This window comes from Cygnus atratus, chromosome 6 (assembly GCF_013377495.2).
Source record: "Cygnus atratus isolate AKBS03 ecotype Queensland, Australia chromosome 6, CAtr_DNAZoo_HiC_assembly, whole genome shotgun sequence".
NCBI lineage: Eukaryota > Metazoa > Chordata > Aves > Anseriformes > Anatidae > Cygnus > Cygnus atratus.
The window spans coordinates 34,685,684-34,709,464 of NC_066367.1; the positions used below are offsets into that span (position 1 = coordinate 34,685,684).

A 23,781-nucleotide genomic window follows, 5' to 3' on the forward strand; every position below is an offset into this window, starting at 1 on the left:
ATGACACAGAACAGGCTTCCTTTTTTTTTTTTTTTTCAAAGCCCATTCTTGTAGGCATGAAAATTAGATGCTTAGAAGATCTCAAATTCTCCTGGATGACAGTCACATCCTTGGGTAGGATTAGACCCAGGCTTTGCACTCAGTATGACTTACCCTCAGCAACTTGATTTTTGTAGGGCATGACCATAAGGAGGAGATGGATAAAAATTCATACCTGTTTTCATTTTGTTCTGGTTTAGTTAGAAAAAAAATCTGCATCTTTGTATGTGTGGCTTCCATTTATACATAACCACCAGAGTACTTTGGGGCGTATTTACTGGCAGATGTAGTTTTGCACATTCTTTATGCTGAATTAGTGTCAACACCTGCACACTCTGCTGATGGGTGCTTTAGGGCATTTTGCAAACAGACTGAAAGCCATATAATTTATTAAGACATTTTCACAAAGTGAGCATAAAAGCAGTGCTGGTTATGATGATCAAGGCCTATGTGTCTGTGCCTTGTTTGTCAGAGCGTGTCAGATAATATATAAATATTCCCCAAGGAGACGCTGGAGAAGTCAGGAAATCAGGGCCACCGGCGTTACCTTAATCCCGGCGTAGAAACCTTTGCTCTCCTCAGGCAATGATTGTTGCTCAGGAGTGTCCCTTGCAAACGCAGTGACAGTGCAAAAGACCTGCAGTAAATAAACAGTGTGTGCTATAGCTTTTCTTGAACAAAACCCAAATAATTATACATCTTCTTGTTCCTCTGGGTTGCTGAGCTTTTTTTTTTTTTTTTTTTTTTTTTTTTTTAACAAACAAACAAAAAACATTGAAACATATTTGGGGGGGCAAGGTATTAAGAATGTTTATGCATAAACCTTGAGATCTGAAAGAATTTTTGATGCAAAGAAACATGGCTTCTGTCTAAACAATTAATAACACTGAATGCTTACAGTGCATTTTCTTTTTTATTCTTCCAAACAACTCGTAAGGGTTAGTAGTATTAACTCATTTTAATTAGGGAGAATTACACCGTTTATAGACATTGCTGTCAAGTTCAGGACACTGGCCCTTGGGATCCCAGACTTCAGAATGCCTGATGGATTGAATACCATGTTTTAAAATTGTTTTTTAATTTAAATTAGTTTGACAGTCATCCAGCCTCAGAAACAGTGTCAGCAATATAAGGAGCTCCATTTTTCTTATTGCAATATAAAAGATGATGCAGATGTGCCTGAAAGGTTTATAGTATAAAAAATAAATAAATAAAAAAAATCCCCCCAAACAAAAAAACCACCAGACACAATGTACCATGCCATTTATGTTTTATTCCTAGCACAGTCACGCAACCTTTATCTCTGCTGAGCCCGCACACCATCTGCCATCTTAATGTTTCATTGCTTTCACAAAACCCAAACTGCTAACATCATTTCTAGGATCATAAGATTAAACTACAGAATTTTTCCTTAAAGCAAAATACAGCCAGCTCTGAAACTGTAGCTCTCATTTTTTGGAGGCCTTTTTCTCGGAAATGGAGTAACAGCTTGTGCCATAATAAATCAATTCCAATTGGTCAGATGGCATATTTATAGCTGCTGCCTTTTTGAAGCCTCAAGTGACCCATGAAGAGGAAGCAGACCGATCTGATTTACTTTCCATGGTGAGGAGCTCCTCCAGACAGATTCCGTGTCTCCCAGTGGCTCTCACCGGCCTGCTCAGATACTACTCTCATGGCCAGTGACAGCAAAAACAGCTCAAAAAACAGGGCATTTTCAAATTCTTGTGGTCCTATGCGCATGAGCTGCTTACTGCTCTGGAGTATTTCCTTCACCACCCAAAAAACTCCTGTTCATTAGCACCTTATCGTTCTCCAATCTGGAGGAAAAGCGACATGGGCCTCAGAGATCTCTTAAGGTTAAAATCCCTCAGAAACACTGTTGTTAGCTAATTTGCCTCCAAAGGAGAGAAACTTGTGTTCTCCGGGTAATAATAAAAAAATATAAAATAGTAAGAAAAATAATAAAAACAAATCCCATACAGAGCTCAGTAAGCAAATCCAGGGCACCTGCATTGCAGATATTATATTTATGCTTGGTGGGCTGTTTGCACTTTTCTGCTTCAGTGATTTTTACCCAAATCGTTCAGACGGAGCAGCAGGGCTGCTCACAAGGATGTGTTGTGCTGGCAGGGGCATCTCCCAGGGATCTGCCCCAAAATACCCTGCAGCACGTGGGGACCCAGCTCCATTCCCTGCACACACTGTGTTTTCTCCTGTTGTAGAAAAGAGGTATGTTTTATTGATAACATCAAAATGGAAAATTACTCTATAAAGACATGCTGAGGAGATTTTCAGTCCATTCCAGTTCTACCTCCAGCACCTATGGAGATTAGCACAAGCTTTCCCAATTCTCGGTGTACAGACACCCGTCACAAGTTACATTTCACTCCTGTCTTTCCTATTGCTCCTCTCCTTGTAGTGCCTTTACCTTGTTAGGTGCGCACTTCGCTTCACAACCAGCCGATGTGTTCATTGGCTACCGAGCTACAGGTTGACAGTTTGTCACATCATTATTATGATAGTCACTGCAAGGAGATTTTTATTTATTTATTTATTTGCCTTCAGCTAAATACTTGCTCTTTTTCTCTAGTTCAGTAATCAATTTTTTCTTTCTCTTCTTTCTCTCCCCCTTCTACAGATGCTGCCTTTTTAAAGCAAAGAGATAAAAGCAATACTGACAGCAGTGTGCTGTCAGTTATTTGCCGAAATGTCTCCTTTCCTGTGTTTTGGAGCAGGTTTATGCCTTTAAGTGAACTCTATCAGATTTCTTCCCACTTCACTGTGAACCCAGGGAGCAGCATATTCAGTGAAAAGCAGAATTCAGTCACTGATTTGGTGGAGGTCGGGCAGCTTGGGAAGTGATTTGGGAGAGTATTTTAATTCTGGAACCTGTCACCATCTTTGGCAAATTCTCCCCAAATGACTTGCACATCAAAATTATTTTTTTAGAGTTCCCAGAGACTAAATCTTCCTCAAATGCATTATTTGTACTCATTTTCAAACAGAAAAGAAAAAACAAAAACCTCCAGTTTCACCCCTTTCCACACCCCTAATTACTTCTAAATGCAGCATGGAGATCATTTGTGGTAGCTTGAGCACGTGGTGAGAGACACGGGGTTGAGGGCAGGGACAGAAAAGCTCAAATAAAGCCTCATTCATGTGTTCTCCCACCTTCAAAGGCAGCGAGCAGAGGTGTCAGGGGGGCACTTCCCAGCACATGCAGCAGCACACCCTTCAGCTGCATCATCTGAAGGCACTGCACACATCCTATGGCCAAGCAGCTTCAGAAGGCTCTGGGTTACAACCCTTCCTTGAATCCAAAGGATAATTTTTTGAGTCACAGTGTCCTGAGTAGCTTAGCCACCTTGGGCAGTGCTGATGCTAAAGGTGTTTGGGCTGGGCTTGGGCAAGGGGTTGGGTTCCTGGAGGAACCTGGAGGTGCCTGTTTTTGTGATCAGCACCCATCCCTGCTCATCAGTCACTGATCTGTGAAGGCTCCCAGGTTTGCAAGGCAATTTGTTCTTTTTGGGAAGCTTCAGAAAGGCTGATCTCAGCTATACACTTCTCAAAGCACTGGCAAATAAGGTGCCACCATCCTTCCCAGCCACGTCCCAGGGGCAGTGCCACATGTCCCCAAAATGAGGAGAGCTGCCAGGTTGGGGCACTGGGGCTGGAACCATCCATCAGTACTGCTCACCTACCTCACCTAAACACACACCAGGGAAAATAAGCAATGTTCATGGCAGTTCCTGGCTGCAGTCCTGCCTCCTGTCCTTCTGCAGCTTGTGCCCCAGGAGTTGGGATACCCCTTGGGAAGGGCAGGACACGCATCTGGTGCATAAGGTAGCATTTTGGGATGCCTGCTCTTGCCTATTCACTGGGCAGGGAAGTCTGTGTGCTTCCAGTAAGGTGCAGGAGCCTAACTGTGGCTGATTCACTCTATTAACTCCAAGACTTGGAGCTACCCTCACAGCTGAACAGCCCGTGCCAGAAGGCAGGCAGGGGCTGCAAGGGTAAGAGTCACTCATGCACACTGATGGCTTGCAGGTGAAGGGTTTGGCAGGGAATCAATCGTGCCAGGTGAAAAGGTATCTTGTGATGGCTGGGAAGGCCTCCACTGCCGTATCCTCCTCAATTAAACACTAATGGGCTGGGGTTAGAGAAGCATGGAGGAGTGGTGCTGCTGGGAGCTGGGGAGTGTGCGTGGGAGGAGCTGTGGTGTACAGCCTGGGTGAGAAGAGCAAGGGAGGAGCAGAACTGAAGGCAGGTGCTCCTAGGAAAGCTGGAGGAGTGGGGGGTTTAGCTCCCAGAAATGATCTGGCTGTACTTATTTGCAGAAAGGGGAAGGAACAAAGTCTCTGGACATGCTCTCCAGAAGGGTTAGTGGGAAGGGACAAGTAGGGAGAGCCTCACATTGAGTAAATTAATAAAATAGCCCTTAAGGCTTTTGGACATAAATCGTACCCTGCAAAGGGCTGTTGCTGTAGAAGGGAGGGAGCTGGGCAGCGGTGAGACCTGACCCGTAGGAGGTCCCGCTCAGCTATAGGCTATCCATAAACAGGCAGCTCTTTCTAGTGGGAAATTGCCAAATAGTATGCGGAGGCTCACTGCAGGTCCTTCATCTACTAAGGAAATAAATCTTCCCAGGGTAGAAGTGCGGCATCTTATCAGGTGCAGAGCTTTGCTCATCACTGTCTGCCCCTTTCTGCATTAAAATCTCATTTCGGGTCCACCTGGAGCTCTGTGTTCTGCGGGGATGCTTCTTGTTCTCTGTCTGAAGTTTCAGAAAGAAATTTTAAACTTAGGTGTAACCTACAAATAGGCAGTTCTTCCTGTTTCTGTTGTTTCCTATGTCAAGTCCAATGGCTGGGATAGAATTAATGCTTAAGCAGTGGGAAATTTCACTCCTCTTCCCTTGAGAGTGAAAATTATCTCTCTTATGTATTGAAGCACTCATTTACAGTCTTTTTGGCTGGGTTTATTCTTGTAGTGTTGCAGAGTGCCTCACAAAATGGCCACTTTTGGCAGGCAGCTTAGAAAGGCCAGTTTTACTTAAACATTTTTATTTTACAATGTGCATCATAGTTTATGTATGGTGACAATTGCTCCTCACCATATGAACTTTGGGATTGCTGTGCAGAGCAAAATCTCCACGGTTTTCTTCTGAACACCTTTCTTAGCATAACTCATTACTCACAGTGTGCTGCTATAATTTATAGATGGCTGTGCCTCGAGGAATGAAATGACCTCTGTCACCATCGCATAAATAAGGCTTAGGAATGCCAGGATTTTCATATCAGATGGAGTAAGCTTCTTTCAGTGTTCATATAGAAATAGCGACATATTATAGATTTATTTAAGGCTGCAATAGTTTCACGAACATTATGCTGCCAATATTACTGTCTGAAATAACAACATTGGAACCCAAAGATGTAGGAGAAAAGCACACATGATAGCTATTAAAAAATAACTGACTGTTTAGTCAATACAAGTTCAGAAATGTTGGCCAGTAAATTTCTACTCTTCTCTAAGGTTTGACTGCATATTAGAATATATTGATAGATATTATATTATGTGACTGACCTATTACTTGGGGACTTTCTGATGGATAAAAAATAGAGTAGATATCAATCACCTAAACAGTGATTAAAAGAAAATAATTTTGCTTGGCTGTAGTGTTTTATCAAGAAATGAACAGAGAAGATGCTGATTTTAGGTAGGGTTTAGAAATAATACAGCTCCCAGTATTCACCTATAAAAATGTTGAAGTCAAATTCGGACTATGCACAGGTAGGTGAAAGGTAGGTTAAATGAAAGTAGTTTGGTAAATGCTGCAACTTCTGCATCTTGGGGGAGCAATTCTTCCCTGAATCACACCCACACACCTGGTGGTGTGCAGCCACAGGGATGGAGATGGGGAAAGAGAGCTAGGACTCTCTCTCTTTCTCGTTCATTGCCTACTCTCTAATATGGCTCTATCAATAGAGATCTGGTCTCCATTTAAAGCTGCCTGTGAAAAACTTCTCCTACTTGCATCTTGCTTGGGCCCAGGAGGTTGAGAACTGTGTCTGCACAATTGAATTTGGTCCCCAAGGTCTCTCATCTCCCCTTAATAGTGTCCCCTTCCCTTTGTGTTAGTCCTACCCATGTTTATTGAGTTGCTTCAGGTTTACGCCTCTGGGAGTGAAAGGAGTGTTCCCCCCTTTGTGACTGTTATCAGAAACCCAGACTGGGATGGCAAACACAGTACTATGCTTTTTTAATCCTTATTCTGCAGAACTGAATTCCCAGATACAGCTGAGGCTTTGTTGCTTGGGTTTCACCAGTGATGATTTATGGATAATTATAATTAGTCAAATAGGCTGTGAAGACCTTTAAAAAATTCTAGCAAGGAAAAGAACATTTTAGTCTCACTAAACCTGCTAAATTAAACGTGTGGGTTTCAGTAGAGGACAAAGAAGGGCTTACTGAAAACTTAATATAATAAAAATGGTCTTATAAAGATTTGGTGGTGTGACTAGTTAACAGAAGTATATTTTCTCTGAATCCCTCAGTATTGTTAAATCTAGATTTGAAGTGATTACAAGTGAAATTATTTTGATGAAAATATCTCTTTGTAACACAAACTTGTCTTGAAAACTGGCAGAATTGTCTGCCTTGTGTTATGTTATGAATGAGGGCAGCATCAGTCAGATTCTGAACTCAGAAGACATAATTATGAGGAGAAATGAGAAAAAAAATACTATCTAGATTGTGCTACTGTTATAGATGATTCATCTTTTCAAGAACTTGAAAAAGCTTATTCGCGTTTCTTAAATATCTCAAAGAGAAGCTGCAAAATGCCAAGACTATTTCCAACCTACTTTTAACACAAGGCCATTATCCCTGTTTATTCTTTCAGTTTGTTGTAGCATCACTAATGGCTCTCTGCCTATAAAAGTTATGAACCTAATTTAACTTTAAAAGTCTTGTTTCTGTACCATGAAAGGCCATGAATTCATACCCAAGTCAATTTTTTTCACATCTTGTATTGGCTTCTGTTTTGTTGTTGTTGTTGAAGCTAGATCTGTGTTGCTGTGTAAGCCATCAAATACACTTCTTACAGATTGTTTTGTAATGAACTCTATCTTTCAGTATGCTATTGAACCAAGAATTTGGAATCAGAGAGGCAGGACACCATGAAAAAGACCATAAAATAAACCTCCCTCTATTTTAAAATGTACCATCTTTCTCTTCTGTGAAAAGATGTTATTGTGTCTCTGGTCCATGAGTATAAAAATTACTGAGTGCATATAGCTGAATCTGCCTCTACTGCAAATTCTCTCTGCTGCAAGGTATGAAACATACTACTCGAAAGCTGTCTGAGGCACATGTACCTACTACTCATACCAACTTTATACTACTGAAGCTGTAATGGAAGTGTAAATATTCAAGTTGCCTTTAGAAAATAGTAAAATGGACAGCTTCCAGGAGTGCCATGCAATCCAAAGAAATGTTACGAGTCCTGAATCTGGTAAATGCTACTTAATCCTGTTTCACAACAGGCCCCAGTTTCAGTATTTTTTTCTACATTAGATGTTAAGTGTAACAAGTGAGGAGCAGCACTAGGAAAAAAATAAAATAAAAACCAACCAAACAAAAAGAAAACCAGTGATTTCAGAAGGGATTTGACCCCCCTGGGGTCCTGACCGCATGTTGCTGTGTGCAGGCTGGCATTACCGTGTCTCCCAGTCGGATATTTTCACTGCTCATCTCCAGGAAGGAAAAAGCCTGTGGGGTGGTGTCATGCCGGATCTGCTCTCGTGTGCCAGGGGCGACCAGGCGTGACCAGACCACCGTGTACTGCATAAACAGTGTGGAGCCGGGGGGAGCCCAGGTGCATTTCAGGTGGGCACGACCTTGCACGAGCTCGGGAGTTATCGCTGGCTGCAAAGTCAAGCTTGGGAGGTTTTCTGAAAGACAAAAACAGAAGAAAGATGTAGCACAAAATGCTATTTTTAATGCTACAATCATTGTCTCAACAGGAAGATTTCAATATAACTAAACCTGGGAGAAATACCACGTTTTCTTGTGATTTGATTATTAACTATGTAAGCAAGGAATTGTATTTCATGTGAAGTGTGAAAATAGCTAATTTGGTACTGACTACCCAATGCTATAATATTAGACCTGGGATTCTTTTATTTTGCAGTCAGAGAAATGCTATTGAAATGAAGCACATGGATTGATACAAATTAATTACTCTGGCAAAGGCCGCCAGCTTGGCATTCCCCAGAAGCAAAGCCTTCTGATCTGAGTTCTGCAGTAAGTACAGAAGAGATATGAGAATGAATGATGCTGCAGAGGTCAACTCAAATAGCACCCAGCTCATATCACCATGCTGTGAAAATCCTTGCCAGGCTGTGCTGGGACGTTCTGAGGATGACCCTGCTATGTATAGTCCCGCTCTGCCCAGAATAATACCACTAATCTAAAAATACAGCCTGCTTTCTGTAGGCTTCAACAAGTAATGAAGTCCGAAACTTTTATTCCTCTCAAATTCACTTGGAAAGGAGAAACAAAAAGATGTATAATACTGTAGGGTGATGTTCTTTCATCTCTAGAGACCCAGGCTCAAACAGAACAAGAAGCTGGTTCAGATGCTTTGAAAGGATATATTAAGAAACTTTTTTTTTCAGGAGTGTAGAAAATATTATGGAAGCTCAAGAGAGTAAGGTCTGAGGCTATTCTGGCAGAATGAAGAACCAATATGTTAACATCTGTCCAGGGCAAATAACAAGAGGTAAGAAAAAGAAACAAGTTATTTAAAATATGAATAAGTGCTGGTTGTTTATATGCTTTACTCTTTTGTTTCTAGGGGAAGCTGCCTCAAACTATGACTCACATCAGGACTTTTTGCAGGAAATTCTTCCAGAAGGACAAAGTTGAGTGATCAGCTTGCAGGAGGACATGAGCAGAATTGCAAGCACGTACGCTGCTCGTCCCAGTGACATCCTTTCTGCCAAACTGTGAAGCTTGCAATCTGTTTTGTTCTGAAGCTGGGAATTGCCGACAGGTGTCATGCTCCCCAGCCTCCCTGTGGATGGGATGGGGCCGCAGGTCATCAAGTCCCACCAAGAAGACCCTACAGTGCCCGCTGGACCCAGACCTGAGGTTGCACAGAGGCTGCTGTGGTCCAGTGTTCACAGCTGGATTTCAGACAGTGAGTTAACACCCCCCTCCCCCAAAGGAAAAAACAAAACCAAAACCAACCAAACAAAAAACCTCAGCTTTAAGTGTTTTCCATCCAATGCACAATATCGCAAAAACTTCCCCAAATCAAGAAGCTGAGGACTCAACAGAGGTGAACCTTGCTTAAATGCCTAGAAAAAAAAAAGGAGAAAGCTTCAACAGCCTTAGTAAGAAAAAGGAAGGTCACTGGTTTGGGATAGATGGGAAAGGATAAACTTTCTTTTATGAAAAATACAGGTGGATTTACATTATTGAATAGGTATGGATCAACAGAAAGGACAAAATTAATCACCCAAAATGTATTGGAAAAAAATTCTTCAAACAAAGGTGGGAGAAAGCTGTAAGTTAAAAAAAGCCAAGCTTACTGAAAATGATGGTATTCAGATAAAAAATCATTTCTGAGAAAGAATTGTGGAAATTAAAGAACAGTTTCATTTACTTTCATGCCTATTTCTTATTTCAAAATAATAAATTAATCCCACTTTCTTTGAGCCTTTTTTTTTCCTCTGTCTTCTCTTCTTCATGTGGGAATGCTAAAATATTGATAAAGATAAGAAAATAGATCACTCTCTCTTTAGAATTTATTTAAACTTGATTTTTGTCTGATTTAAAGGTGATAACCTCAGTTTCTCAGTGTGTCACGTCTCTGTCCAAAAATGCTGAAAGTAAGGTTTAAAGACAATTTCTTCCCTTTGACAAAGAACTGTCTTTTCTGACTAAATCCATACACACCTGAACATGCTCTGAAGTTCAGAAGGTTTAACAGAGTGAGCAATTGCTTTCTGCTATTTCCTTTGTTTCCTAGCTACCAAACAGAGGTTAGATCTCCTGTAGTAGGCTGAAAATTATTTCTGATGAGAGTAATTTTATAAATGTCGTGATAAAGATGTTATCAGATTTTTTTTTTTCCTTCCAGAGTTTCTGAATTATCTTTTTTTGGGGGGGATACTGGATTATTTAAGATAAGAACAAACCTTAGATACAGTATCCTGGATACAGCACCTCACTATAACTGAGATGCCTCCTCTCGCTGGCTGTGCAACTTCAAGCCAAAGCAGAGCCAAAGACGGTATGAAAGGCTACCTGTGAACTGAAACCAAGAAAATTCTTCAGTAGTACACATCAGCTTTTATTGTGCACTGGTAATAATAGCTATTCCTCAGGAACACCTTGGAGTGCTGCTGATTTATTTTCTACATGGTCTGCATCTTACTGGGAGTGACGCTTGACTCGCAAGGTCACCAAGATGTGTATTGCAGTACCAGGACCTTTGAACATGAGGCGAGAGAGGCATATACAATCTTATTGATAAATACTTTACCCATCCTCACCTTCTGCGCAGTAGCCCATGCATCCTTGAGTAGGCTGAAGGAGATAAACAAAGAACTCGCCGCAGTTCCTGACGGCAACGGGTATCCGAAACAAGCAGCAGTCTGTGGTGCTCCCAAAAACCTGCCAGGTAGCACAGGCTGTCAATTGCTTGATCTCACCAGGAGCCGGCAGGGATTCAGACCTCAGCGACAGCCACACCGGAGCTTGTGTCCCACATTTGTTCATCTGAGGATGCACACAAAAGAAACAGTTTGTGGCAAAGTGCAGTAGGACTCCATGGAGAGCCACTGGAAGACAAGACTTTGTAGGGAGCTTAGAGGGTCAGTGAAAGAGCTGTATAGCTGGAGATGAAAAATGTCTTGCTCGGTTTAGAGATGTGGCTTTACACAGATAAAAAAATACATATATATTAACAGATTAACCAAATTCATGGGTTAGAGCCCCAATGTCATTGAGCACAGCAAATCCCCACGACAAGCTGCATATGTATCAGAAAGGGTTGGTCCTAAAATGGTTAGGACTATGGCATTTTGAGTCGTGACTGGGAGAGGTTGCACCAAATTTATGTTTCCCAACTTACAAAGGGATGTTCAGGCATGTCAGATCTGATTTGCCGTATGTAGGTGCTAGGCTCTTTCCATGGACTAACAAGGCATGATTACCCAAAGCTGTCTTTAATTTCAGTACCTCAACAGGGAGATTAGGAAAAAATCTGAACCTAAGAACATATTCACAGTCAGTCACAATGGTAACTTGTTACTCTGTGCTGTTACCTATCATTTGCCAATATGCAAAGCATAGCAATATTTAAGTTAAGGTTTGCAAATTAATGCCAAACACTGGCGATAATCAACTCTCATATATCAGTGATATTCCACAGAGAGTGTCTGCTGCTGCTGCTTTGCATTTCCTCAGCCAGCCACAGGGAACAACACTATTTCTAATAGTCCAGCTCTGGCAGCACACTCCCTCCAGGCGTGAACATTTGGCTATATGTCGCATAGGAAAAAACAACAAATTCCCATTGGCCCAGGTTTGTAGCTTCACTTTTTAAGATCAGAAGTTTCTTGTGACAGCAGCGGAAACAGCTAAACCGAAGGATAAATCTCTTACGTCACACACCTGGTGCTTGAGTTTTACCCCCTTGAGTTTTACACCAGCTGGAAGCAGGGATGGGGCATGGGGTCTGCGCACCCAATAGAAGCTAAGTATTTAAAGAAAATAAAGCATATGGTATGACATGGTCTGATTTCCACTTGGAGCTAGTTACTGTCAGGCTTCTAAAAAAAAAAAAAAAGATTGTAAAGAATCAATATAAAAATCTTATTTTCCCCCAGAAATGCAGCGAGGCAGAGCCTCTGTCACCAGGGACTCGGCATGGGATGTCCCAAAGGAATGACATGCAGACCTTCATCTGGTGAAGAAGATGAGCAAAAAATATATATATTTTTACTTGGAATTTTAGACGAATCCTTTGCTCTATTTAAAAGATATGTTGCATGTAGGTCTTTAGGAGATTTGTTCTGTTGATTTATTTACAGCTTTCAGGGACACCAGTGCTTTCTGTGCAGGGAGAAAGGCAGATAATGGGCATTTCTAGTATCCTGCTGAACTCCTGACCTAGAGAGTGGGATTTGATATGAAATAACATGTTTCCAAAACACATTTAAGAGCATATACTTGTAAAGACACAGAAGAGTGGAGCAAGCATCACCCAGAGAGACATGCCATATGCCGAGAAAGAAAGAAGGGTACAGGGAGAAGGATGGTGACTGGAGATCAGCAGGCTGTATTTCATGCTTGCTTATTGAAACACTTATACCTTGAATTTGGAAAACAATTTGGTAAGGCGTCACAGCACAGCCTTCCCATCCCTCTGGGCATGGCCCCATGGAGCCAGTGACTGTACCCATGCTCCGCACTCGCTGCCTGATGTGAGGACAGGGGGTGCTGATGCTGCTCCTCCTGTAGGAAGCATTCCCTGTGCTACTAGCACCCACTGCAAAGGGCCATTGCCCCTATTTCCTGACATTTGGTTGCCGAAAAAATGACCATTTTGAGGAAACTTGATAATTTAACTCATGTAAATATAAAAACTTCTCTCATGGAACATTTGCACCCACAAGAAGATGAACTGAAAAAAATCCTCTAACAGCTTTCTGTAGAGGACTTTGCACTTCTTGAAGCAAGCTGTCGTGTGTTTTCATTTCTGTTTTGCCCAGTGTAAGCGGCCCCAGTGCTTGCTGGCTGCCCTGGCCAGGCAGGAGCAGTGCCTCAGTTTCCCTGTCTGCTGCCCGACATTGAGCAAACCCCTCACTGCTGGTGTGCCTCTGTGCCTTATCTCTAAAACAGAGGTAAAACAGGTAGCTGGGGTGGTAATAGTACTTCCTGGCCTTGTAGCATTACTGAAAAGACAAATTCATTAATGAGACTCTCATATATCTGCTGTGCTGTGGGCCACGTAGATAAATAGACAGATGTGAGTGCATTCTGTCTGCAAAACGTGGTCTATACCTAAAAGAAGGTCTGTATCCCCTCTTAACACAGAGAGAAAAAAATAAACCACTGAAATAAGAAGGCAGTGATTTTCTCCCTCTTTGTATTTATCCTCGCCAGACGCCTGTGAGCTGTTTCAGTGCTTGAGGAAGCATGGATTAGTCCCGCTGGTGGCAGCCCCCAGCATTGTGTGCAAGCTCTCCGATAAACCCCTGCTGTGATCTGCAGCACCCTGGATGTGTTCTGGCAAATCTTGCACTGAAACCATTTGAGCAAAATCATTTATTATGTAATGTGTACAAATTACAAGCAGTGACAAACCCTTTTGACTGACTTTGTGATCAGGAAATGCAGACTGTGAGAAAACAAACTATTATTGTAACAAACTGTGATGCAGTATTATACAGTGGCCAAGGAAAAATTTAAGGTATAAATCAAGAAGCTGGGTTTTCCTGGCAGCTTTTTGGGGCACACACATTTATTTTCTGCTTTGAGCTACATCTTTTCCATCTTATTCAGGTAAGTTGCACCACACTAGCCAAAAGGATTTGCTGTGTGAGGCCTCTTTGTGTTACAGAGAGGGGGAGGCAAGGACAATTGTATATTCACGTATTTGACCAGCAGTACAGACAAGAACAGAAAAAGACTGAGAAAAAAAAATCAAAAAATTCTAAGAGGAGGTATTTCAAAGAGCCAAAATGTTCAGGTCCCAGCTGTGGCATAATTAGCATTAAATGTTGAAGCAGTCATTTGGGAGAGTAACTAGAAAATTGAATACAGAGGTAGCAAACGATTGGCATTTAAGATATAGCATTTACCTGCAATAACTGTAGTCATTGCTGCTCTAAGAATAGCAAAAAGCTGTGGGAATCTTGTACCATAATTCAGCAGCACTTCCAAAATGAAGAACAAGAGTTATACAGCTGCCTCCACACAAGAGCAAACTCTGAAAGTCTCTTGCAGGCATGATTTCGTCTACTGAGGAGCCAGTGGTGGGAATTGGACCACAGATTTGCTGGGGTTATCCAGGCAATCTACATAATGTACAGCACACGGCAGTGCTGTGGCATGGAAAATATAAGCATTTCTCACTTGAAATGGAGCTATGCAGCAGGAAGAAAAATAAGGTACAATAGCTACAACACTGGAAAACATCTGTGTGCCCAAAGTTTGTCCTTTTATTTCTGGGAGTATTGGTAGGTCTACCATTAAATAGCCTTCTCCCTACAAATTCTATCTCACTTATATAGTTTTGAGGATGGTGAACCTCAATGAGTGCTTGATTAAAACTCCATATAATGGATAAGATACATTCGATTGCTTCCTTTAACATGTTTCCTTGGCCTTGCACTTTGTCGACCTAATGGCAAGTTAGTGAAGTAAACTGTGTTGTTGTAAATCCTAAATCTAGCTAATTCAGTGCATCTGTGTAAGGTACTTGGCTTGCACAAAAGAGAGCTTTTCTACGACACACACATGCACACACACACACAAACAAACAAACACAAAAAGACTTTTTAGGTTGTTTCCAGGCTTTTTGAGTACTTTCATACTTTATCCAATAGTAGTTAAGTGTTGTTTGTGATCTTCAAAGCATTTTATAAGCCTCCCCTAATTAATCTTCACAACACCTTTATGTGGCAGGTAAGCCTTCATTAAGTATTTTTGATTCATAATTAGGCACCAGCTAATCTTTTAAATAATTTGGTTCATGAAACCTAAACAAAAAAAATTAAACTTGTTCCCCCATTGCCAATAACTATGGGATAGACCATTATTGTTTAATCCAATGATGTCTCCTTCCATTTAGTTGGGGTTTGGACAATCAACTAGTTTGATTGATTGAACACTCTAAGGTTCTTTATAATTGCACAAAGAAATCAAGCTGGATTGTTCTTGTCACTTGGGTATTGCACTGAAATTATGTTGTTAAAAATAAGTAGCACCATATGTGAGAAATGCATTGTTTCAGTTAAATGGAGATAGAAGGCTTTTTGGTGTATTGTTGGTTGGCATTTAAAGCATTGTGATTTTACATCTGTTATCCACTCAAAACTTTACTTTGTCTTAGTTTTTTTTTTTTTTGCATTTCTTCAGAGTAAGTTAAAATAAATAAGATTTTTTTATTTTATTTTTATTTTTTTTAACTTAAATCTGGGGCTGAACTCCACAGAAATCAGTTTACGTCAGGAATATCTGTAGTAGCAATTAAACCAGTGCCTGTCTTGTGTTTCTTTCAAGTACGTGCTTCTGAACAATAGAGACTGTAATTGTAATTTCTACAGAAGGCTTTTTGTATGTCTGAAAAACAAACAAGAAAAATAAAACCTCTTCATACCTACTATTATAATATTGAAGTATTCTTGTATACATATGAGAAAGGGAATTGCAGATGAAAACATGAAATAATACCTTGGAAGTGTCACTTGCTTTTAAGTTCATAAAAAAAATAAAAATCAAAGTAGGTTTGGATTCAGAGCAAAATAAAAACTGAAACACTGAAATAAAATAAAAAAAAATAATAGCATGCAGTTGAGCTATTGTATTTTGATTGTGAGTATAAAATGTTCTACAGCAGGTTAAGTAGAGGAGGAAGTTAAACCAAACATGGGAAAAGTAAATCTTCTCCAGGGACTACAAAATCAAGCATCATAGGCAGGTTAAATTTGACAAGCTTTAACATGACCTTGTTTGATACACTAAAGATTAGTGCCTATGTTAAAGCCTAGTAGGTATGTATATAAAATTAAATTTATATTGTTAAAAATGCAGTTGTTGAGAAAACACCAGCCTTGATTACACAACACGTCCTTCCTTTGCCACATATACTGCTGTACATGAATTTATAGCACAGGGAAATTTAGAGATGGTTTTGCTTATTTACAGAATGAAATTTCTGAAAGACGATATTGGAAGTAATCTTGGTATACAGGCAGGGACAGGTATTGTTACTGGGCATTTTGAAAACATTGTCATCTGTAGTTCAGCTGTAGAAATTCTTGCAGGATCACGGCTGGTAAAAAATTACAGTGGCTGCACTGACTCATGGGAGAGAAATGCCTTTAAAGTCTTATCCAAGCCATGTCTGACTCCAAAAGTTCCTGAACCAGGGGGAGCTGGAGCCTGGCAACCTGGAGAGCTGGAGCTATCATCTTGCTCCCACCCTTCCCTCCAGGCAAGTGCAACCATCAGTCAGGATGAGAACCAGGTGTGCTTCTGGTCCAGTGCAAGAGGATGCTCGGAGGCTCCAGTGCAGGCCAGCTCCTGCCATGCATACCAGTGTGGCTGCAGGAAATAAATTTAGCCAAGGTGAAGGGCTGCCTTCAGACTGGGAGGAAACCAGGAGTTAAGCAGTGGCTGATCTGAGAGGTTGAATCTGAGCTGACAGGATGCAGTGCTGTGCACATACATACCTACATGAGTGTGTTCATGTGCATACTTGTATGGGTACGCATCTGGTATGGGCCCATCAGGCCAGGTAACATGCATATATCTATATGCAAATGCTGAACCATACACACGGTCTACCTGCAGCCTCACCTCGGCAGTGGGTGTACAGTGATTGCTGTGGTCAGCAGGGTGAAAATCTATTCTCCTCTCCCTGCTCACAGAATACAGCCCTGCCAATCCTCCATTCCAGAGGACAAGTGCACGGTAGTAGTAGTTGTTCTAGTAGATAACGTGTTTAATCCCTTTCTTTTTAGTTTATCATTTGTTATTTGCAATTGACTAGGCAAAGCTGAAAACATTAGCATTGCTTTGAGAAGTAATGAATCTGACTTGTGCATATGGTATCAAAAGTATTATTGCTGGCTCCAGAACCAATTACTATTTGCATAATCAAATTTTTAATTGATGTTTTTTCCTTAAGGTTGCAGTGTAATCTATGCTTTTTTCCCCTTGTGTAAACAAGAAGAACGAATGAAGCAGCATATATCCAGCAATATTTCTGGATTCACAGTGAGTTGTGAGGCAGCCTTGGAAAGCCTGCCTGTCATTAGCATGGCATTTGGATTTGCATTACGGTTAGCAGCATGCACTGCTCTTCTGTTATGCACAGATTGATCTCTTATCTGACTGTAGTGCAGATCTTCAATAACACTAGCAGGTTGTGTTCTCTCTCCTTTCTTTTTAGTATTCATTCCTTTCCTGGGGCTTGCCCATATGTAGATGTAAATCTACAGATGTATGTGTACACCCTATATTATTTTAATTCAGAAGCCTGTTTTTGTAACTGATGTCTGTTTTTCCCCTATTGACTGTTAAATACATCTCCGTATTTTTTAATAGATTTTCTGCAGAGCTTTAATTTTTATGTCACTTTTGCTCTTCCTCTGAAGGTCATTTTGCTACTAGGTCTGGCCATGTCTGTGCATTGCTTCTTGCTCTGAGTTTTAGCCCTTAATCTCAGTAAAGGTTTGCCTGCCCTTTCTTCCTTTAGTGTATTTTTATTTTCCCTTTCACAGTGAATTTGGCAGTTCTGGAAGAACAAGCTATTGTCTGTGATCTGTAGGCAGCAGTTTTGATACCTGGGGATACAAAATTTGCAAGTTTGTGTTGCTCTCTGCTACAGTTTTTCGTTGGATTGGGAAGAGGCTGTAGCCAAAAGCGCATGCCCAGGACCCAGTAATTGCTCTGCCTCCTTCGGGAGCACAGTGAGAGAGGCGAGGAAGAAATCGAGGGAGGAAGGTCAGGATCATTTGCTAACCACCAGGGAAATTCAGCAGGCAATACCTAAAATGGAAAGCTGTTTCAATCAAAAGTATTTTGCCACTTGAGGAAAAAGTTTATGGATAGCAGTTGGATTCAAGGGATGGAGAATTCAGGAATACAATTCATTTTTTCACTGTCTTTGGCAAAAAAAATAAAATTGTGTTCTGCCTTTTCCCTTTGTTTTTCATGAGTTTGTTTAATTAGTGGGTGAGAAACAGCTTCTTAAGTGTTGTTGTTATTTGTTTTTTTCTTGCAAATGTTGCTGTGCCTCTTTATGATGTAGCTGTAGACAAGCTCTCAGCTTCTGTTTGAGACTTGGTTCTGTTTTCTGTTGAACACATTGCTATTTTTATGCAACAAAACTCAGACAGAGCTTTTTTATCATTATTATTTATTGTGGAGCTTCTTTGTGGTAAGATTCAGATTATGTGGCAGTGCCTTCCCACATGTCCACCCATCATGAGCTGTTTCTCCTGCCACAACTGTCTCTGGGCAAGACCTCTAAATCTCCGTTATGGTTTAAATCCCCTTTGAGCTCAGTTGGGTGACAAGAATCCTTACCTACCATTCCTTTGAATTAAGAAGTTAATCTTATGCACTGATAAGCAGCTAATTGCATCCAGCCAGTATCAACAGGATATCACCAGGTGTATATTTTACAAGATTTTGGAGTAATGTACTTTTTAACTCCCCAGCTATATTGTCAGGCTTTATTTGGTCTCTTTTCTCTTCTATCTGCTCAGGATTTTGTCTTTGACTTGTTTAATTAAAATCAGTTCGCTTCAGCCAGAGACTGGAATGTCCAATAATAACTGCTTATTAGGGAGTGGAAGCTGTGCAGTTATTAATTTAAATTATTTTGTTCCAGAGGTTTTGCTCAAATTAAATGGAAAACCAAATTAAACAATGATTTAATTAAGTGGAAGAGATGGAACGTAGAGGCAGATTTAGAAGGTGAAGATCTGAAAGAAGTGTATTCTTCCAGTCCTGACATCTAACAGATGTAATCCTTCAGCAGCATGGCGAAACAGAGATTTACTGTCATTCGGAGGATAATGAAGAAACCAATGGCAAGAATTATGTTACAAGATAAGGAACTAAACTAATGAATATAACTCTACAAACCTGAATAAAAAACTCCATAGAACAGATTTGAAGAAACAAAGCATGTATTGTTTGACAGAAATCTCAGACAGTCAAGTAGTACTACATACTTGAAAATGCTGAAATGCAATGACAAATTAAATTTTATAGAATATATACCCACTAATATAGCAATCTGTAAAAATAAACCACATAATGCATTGGGATATTCATTCAAGGATGACCTGTCATGAAATGAATATTTCAATAATAATCATGCCAATTTGTTCACATTAATTAGATTTATGGATTGTGTATGCAGAGTTAGAAATCCCACACAAGTGACAATTATCTCTTAACATTTCATTTAACTTTAGATTATGAAGATATACTTCCGTTGTGACAAGTTCCCAGTTCCTTTTTGTATGGATACATTTTGTTTGCTAATTTCATGAAGGTTCTCCAGAAGGTTAGTATCACCTAAAATTGAGGATCCTGACACTCTAGTTTGAATACTTCATCTTTAAAGTAATTTACAGCAATTGATTTATTATTTTCTGAACAATTTTGTTGAATACTTTGCTTGAAATTATTCTCATCTCATGCAGCTAGGATATTCAAAGTGCTTTTCCTTCTGTATCACTAAAGAGCTTCTTATCATGTTGACTTTTCTGATTTTTCCCTTCCGATTTAATAATGAGAAGATATTTCTAATTTATAATAATTTATATGACAAAAGGGTCAGGTCCCAGAATCCGTTCCTGAAACAACAGAATTGGTTGAAAAAGTATAATTTACAGTGACATAAATAGGTTAACAAACATATTTCTTTACAGCTTGAAAACACCTTGCTTTGTATTTGATTACTAACCATCCACAGGGATCCTAGCCTCTGACTACTACCCTTGGATATAACAGTATTGTTATTATTATGGGAAAAAATTCCCATTTCTTCTCACCCACCCCCATTGCACTCTGCTGGTTATGAGGGAATAGAGATGACTGGAAAGCAAAATCACATCACAGGATTTATTCACGTTCAGTAGGCTTATTACGTAGTTTTTACTGACTTCAACACATCTCGTTGGCATTTCTGCAGGCCTCTTGTTGATCATGAACCGGTACCATGCTGGTGGCAGCGAGTGGTCACACACCAGGTCCTGAGTGGCTGTTCGCTGCAGCTCCAGTGAGTCGTACCTGGTGCTGCGGTAGGGATTGCGGAGGATGCGGTGTCCCACCGGGGAGCACTCGGGAGCTGAAAAGTGAGAAAGGACAAGGATTAAAGAAGCTGGTTCAGTTGGATTCTGGTAATAAGCACTTAAAGATGGGTGCATTTGCTTATGTTTAGTTTCAGTTTAGAACTGAGTTAAATTTCAAGGCAGACACTGGGAAAACATGAAATTTAGAATTTAGGCATATAAAATTTAAAGCCAGGTAGCATTTAGTTATCTAGATTTTCATCAAATCTGAACCAGAACCAGAAACCTTAACCCTGTAAATGTGATCTGGGTCTATTTCTAGAGATTAACACCTGCATTTCTCCTGCTCAAAAATCAAGTAATATTTTGAGGTTCCAAAGTCTTGTGGTCTTTAAAAGTATGTTTGTTTCTCTGTTTTTATTTATCTTACTATCTGCGTGAGTGTTTTAGTCACAATATTATTTAATGCTCAAGAATAAAGCGCACTTTGCATACTTTTAAATACATACTTATAAAAATAATGAAAACAAATTCTAAAAAGAGAAAAGCTAACATTACCACATGTTTTTTAGAAATAAACTCAGGTTAGGCTTGCAGCTATTGGAGCCACGGGTCAACCACACCTTGCCTGAAGTAGGTATGCATAAAGCCAGACACACCAGAGCTCGTGTGTGTGGATCACAAAGTTTGAATCTGAACTGCTGCCCTTCTGTGCATGTTTGCTTACATGCCTGCCCTGTTTATTTCCATGTGTGTCTTGATTCTTTGCAGAATATTCAGTATTTTCTTATCGCCTAATAAAAGGAAGCCTTCACTGATTCTTTTAAAAGTTGTTTATTAACAGAGAGCTTATCACATACAGAGAAAAAGGGCCTTTTCTAGGTTAACTTTTGCTTCCATTTGCTTCCATTTTTTTTCTGCTTAACCATTTGCTTCCTTTCTGCAAAGTGGGACACAGGAGGAGGGCGAGGTGGAGTTGGGCTGCTCTGCACATCAGCAACAGAAGTCTCAGCTCATTTCTTGCTGCAGTAATCTTTAATTGCTAATGGTGATGGAGCAGGCAGAGAACACATCGCAGGAACCACATGACCTGGTTTGGGGAGCAGGCCTAGCAGTTAGCAAAATTACCCCTTAGCACTGTAAATACAGCATGTTTATGTGACACCACTGACAGAGAATGAGACCCCCTCCCCATAATCTCATTTTTCAAATGTCACTTTCTGGATAATAACTCTGTTTTAATGTTACACCAGTGGCACTCTGAAACAGATTTATCATTTTTATTTTATTGACAAGATACTCAGAAGGTCAAAGTCAATCCATTTATAGCACTATTTTTAAAGATTATTTTTATTGTGCCAAAGGCAAGGCAATGGTATACAAGACAAATGGGGACAAAATGTAGCGTAACAGAGCCTTCATTGCAAATTTCACAGAATTTAACTGTCAAAACTACATTGCAATTCCAGTGCAAAATTCCATTGAATTAATACAATCACCTTTTTAAATAAAAAGTAGTGCCCAAAGCTTTTATTTTCTGCAGTTAAGAGCCATTTTACAGAGGAAACTCTAGGAAATACTGGACCAATTAAATCTGGGATCTGATCCCCTCTGTTAGATGTCCTTTTTGGACATCTGTGCCAAGCACTAGAGACCACTTGGAGGCCTCTGCCAAGTTCCAACCCAAGGGACTAAGTGACATTTCAGCAGACTGACTATTTCACTCAAATGAAAAGTTTTCCCTATATTTAAAAACTGTTTAAAAATGCAGATCCTCATAGACCTATTCAATGTCACTCAGAGCTTCAGGTGTGTTTGTGGGAAGAGGGCTTCAGCTCATGGTGATGTTTGCTTGCTCTAAGTTCCTCAATTCTGAACAAGAGACAAAAGCATCTAAAAGTAAATGGGATTTAAATGTGGCTCTATACACAGTATTGGCACAGGGATCCTGTGAGACCCTTGTAATATAATTAATAACATTCAGTTTCTCGGTAACAATAATATCAAATAATTCATTTAAATAATTAATAACCTTCTGCTCGATGTGTATTAGTAATAATCCAAATTCACACAGTATGTTGTGGTATTACCAATGATTAAGTACTCTGTCTAAACAATGCAAATATATTAGACATTGAGACATGGCTAATTATTTTTCATCCTTCCCATAGTTTTGTTTGCAGTAGTTTAGAAAATGCTGCCTTGCATGTTAACATTACAGCTGTTTAATGCTGTGGATGGGACATGCAAAGGGCATGAAGGGAGTTGGAGTAACGGGAGGGGAGGCAGGATAGGTCAGTGAGGAGAGTGAGGAGACGGGTGTTCACCCACTAACCAGCGGTATTTGGGACAACAGCCATGAAAACAAGTCCTGCAAAGCATGTTTGTGAAGCCTTGTGAGCAGGAGTAAGCTTGAACCAAAGCCCACCCAGGTTTTGCAGCAAGCCATCAGCAGCCCAACACCTCAATTATCGAGCTCCTGTTGTAAAATGCTGATTATAGCCATATATCAGAATCAGGGTAAACTTTAACATGTAAATTGCAGGCCATGATACAAGTTAATTAGTACTGCCTTTCCCACAAGAAATAATAAAGGCAGTGCTGTAATCAAACTATATCATGAAAATGTTATTTAAAGAAGATATGGTAGGGCCCTGCTGGTGGCTCATGGGCTGTGGGATGCCCGCCCGTACCTCCTGGTGACTGCAGCTACATGACAACCAGAGGAAGGCCCCTGGTAATTTGTATTTCATGCAAAAATCAGGTGGAGATGTCAGCTTTGTGTACAGTGATAAGAGCTCAATATCCCAATTGTCCCTCCTGCTGTGGGGGTTACAGTCCCCCACAAGTCCATGTCCATGTCTTGTACGGAGTCGCTGTGTGCAGGATAGATTGCCTTTAAAAGGATATATTTATTTCTTTACATATGAGAAACCTGTACAGTTAATTTGCTTTAGTCTCCTGCAAAGAGCTGCTGCTTGTGCCACCGCCACCCTCTGTGTGGGCCAGCAGCTGTTGCTCAGACATCCAGATTTGCTCGCTTCGCTAGACTGCAAGCACTTGGTTTAAACCCAGCAAGTCTGCGGCAGCAACGTGCTGCAAAGAGGCACCAAACGGCTCCTTTCTGACACATTCAGAGCAAACAAAACCAGTACCTGCTGCAGCTGCTAAGTGTAAACAGCAGTAGTGTATCTGTGCTGGAACAATACAGCAAGTCTTGCGAGGGAAATCTGTCTGCATTGAAGCCATAAGGAAAGCTGCCATCAGTGCCACAGAGGTCAAGATCCACATGACGTGAATGTGGGGGAAGTTGTTATATGTAAATGAAATATCACAGGGCTGTGGACTGGCCAGAGAGAGAAGAGCTGCCTGTGGAAGGCACAAGCATCTGGAAAGCTCTCATGGAAAATGAGCAGAATGTGACTATCTGATGTGGCATTTTGTGCATGACATGCCTCTGGGGAACTAGGGTTTGGCTGGTGGCTGAAGGAAGCACTGATGTGTCCACAGCTGGGGGAAGACAGGCACGCAGGGAGACACTTGGGGTGTCAGCCCAGAAGCCCATCTGCGGGGGGTTACCCAACAGTGCACCTCTTGGGCAGTGACACTGGTGGAACAGATGCTGCTGCAGGGACTCTCAGGCAGCCACAACGGACATGTGTCCCTTCCATCTGATGCCCACGGA

General features: G+C 40.7%; 1 protein-coding gene across 1 annotated transcript in view; it reads right to left on the reverse strand.

Moving 5' to 3' along the window:
- The window catches only part of LOC118252598 (von Willebrand factor D and EGF domain-containing protein-like), a 207,373-nt gene that overhangs the window by 150,012 nt on the left and 33,580 nt on the right, over window positions 1–23,781 (reverse strand). The window contains exons 2-5 of the mRNA XM_050711673.1: window positions 19,968–20,152; window positions 10,605–10,830; window positions 7,762–7,994; window positions 587–676 (exon numbers count right to left, since the gene is read on the reverse strand). Coding sequence (XP_050567630.1) covers window positions 587–676; window positions 7,762–7,994; window positions 10,605–10,830; window positions 19,968–20,152 — 734 coding nt within the window. The remainder of the gene's footprint in view (window positions 1–586; window positions 677–7,761; window positions 7,995–10,604; window positions 10,831–19,967; window positions 20,153–23,781) is intronic.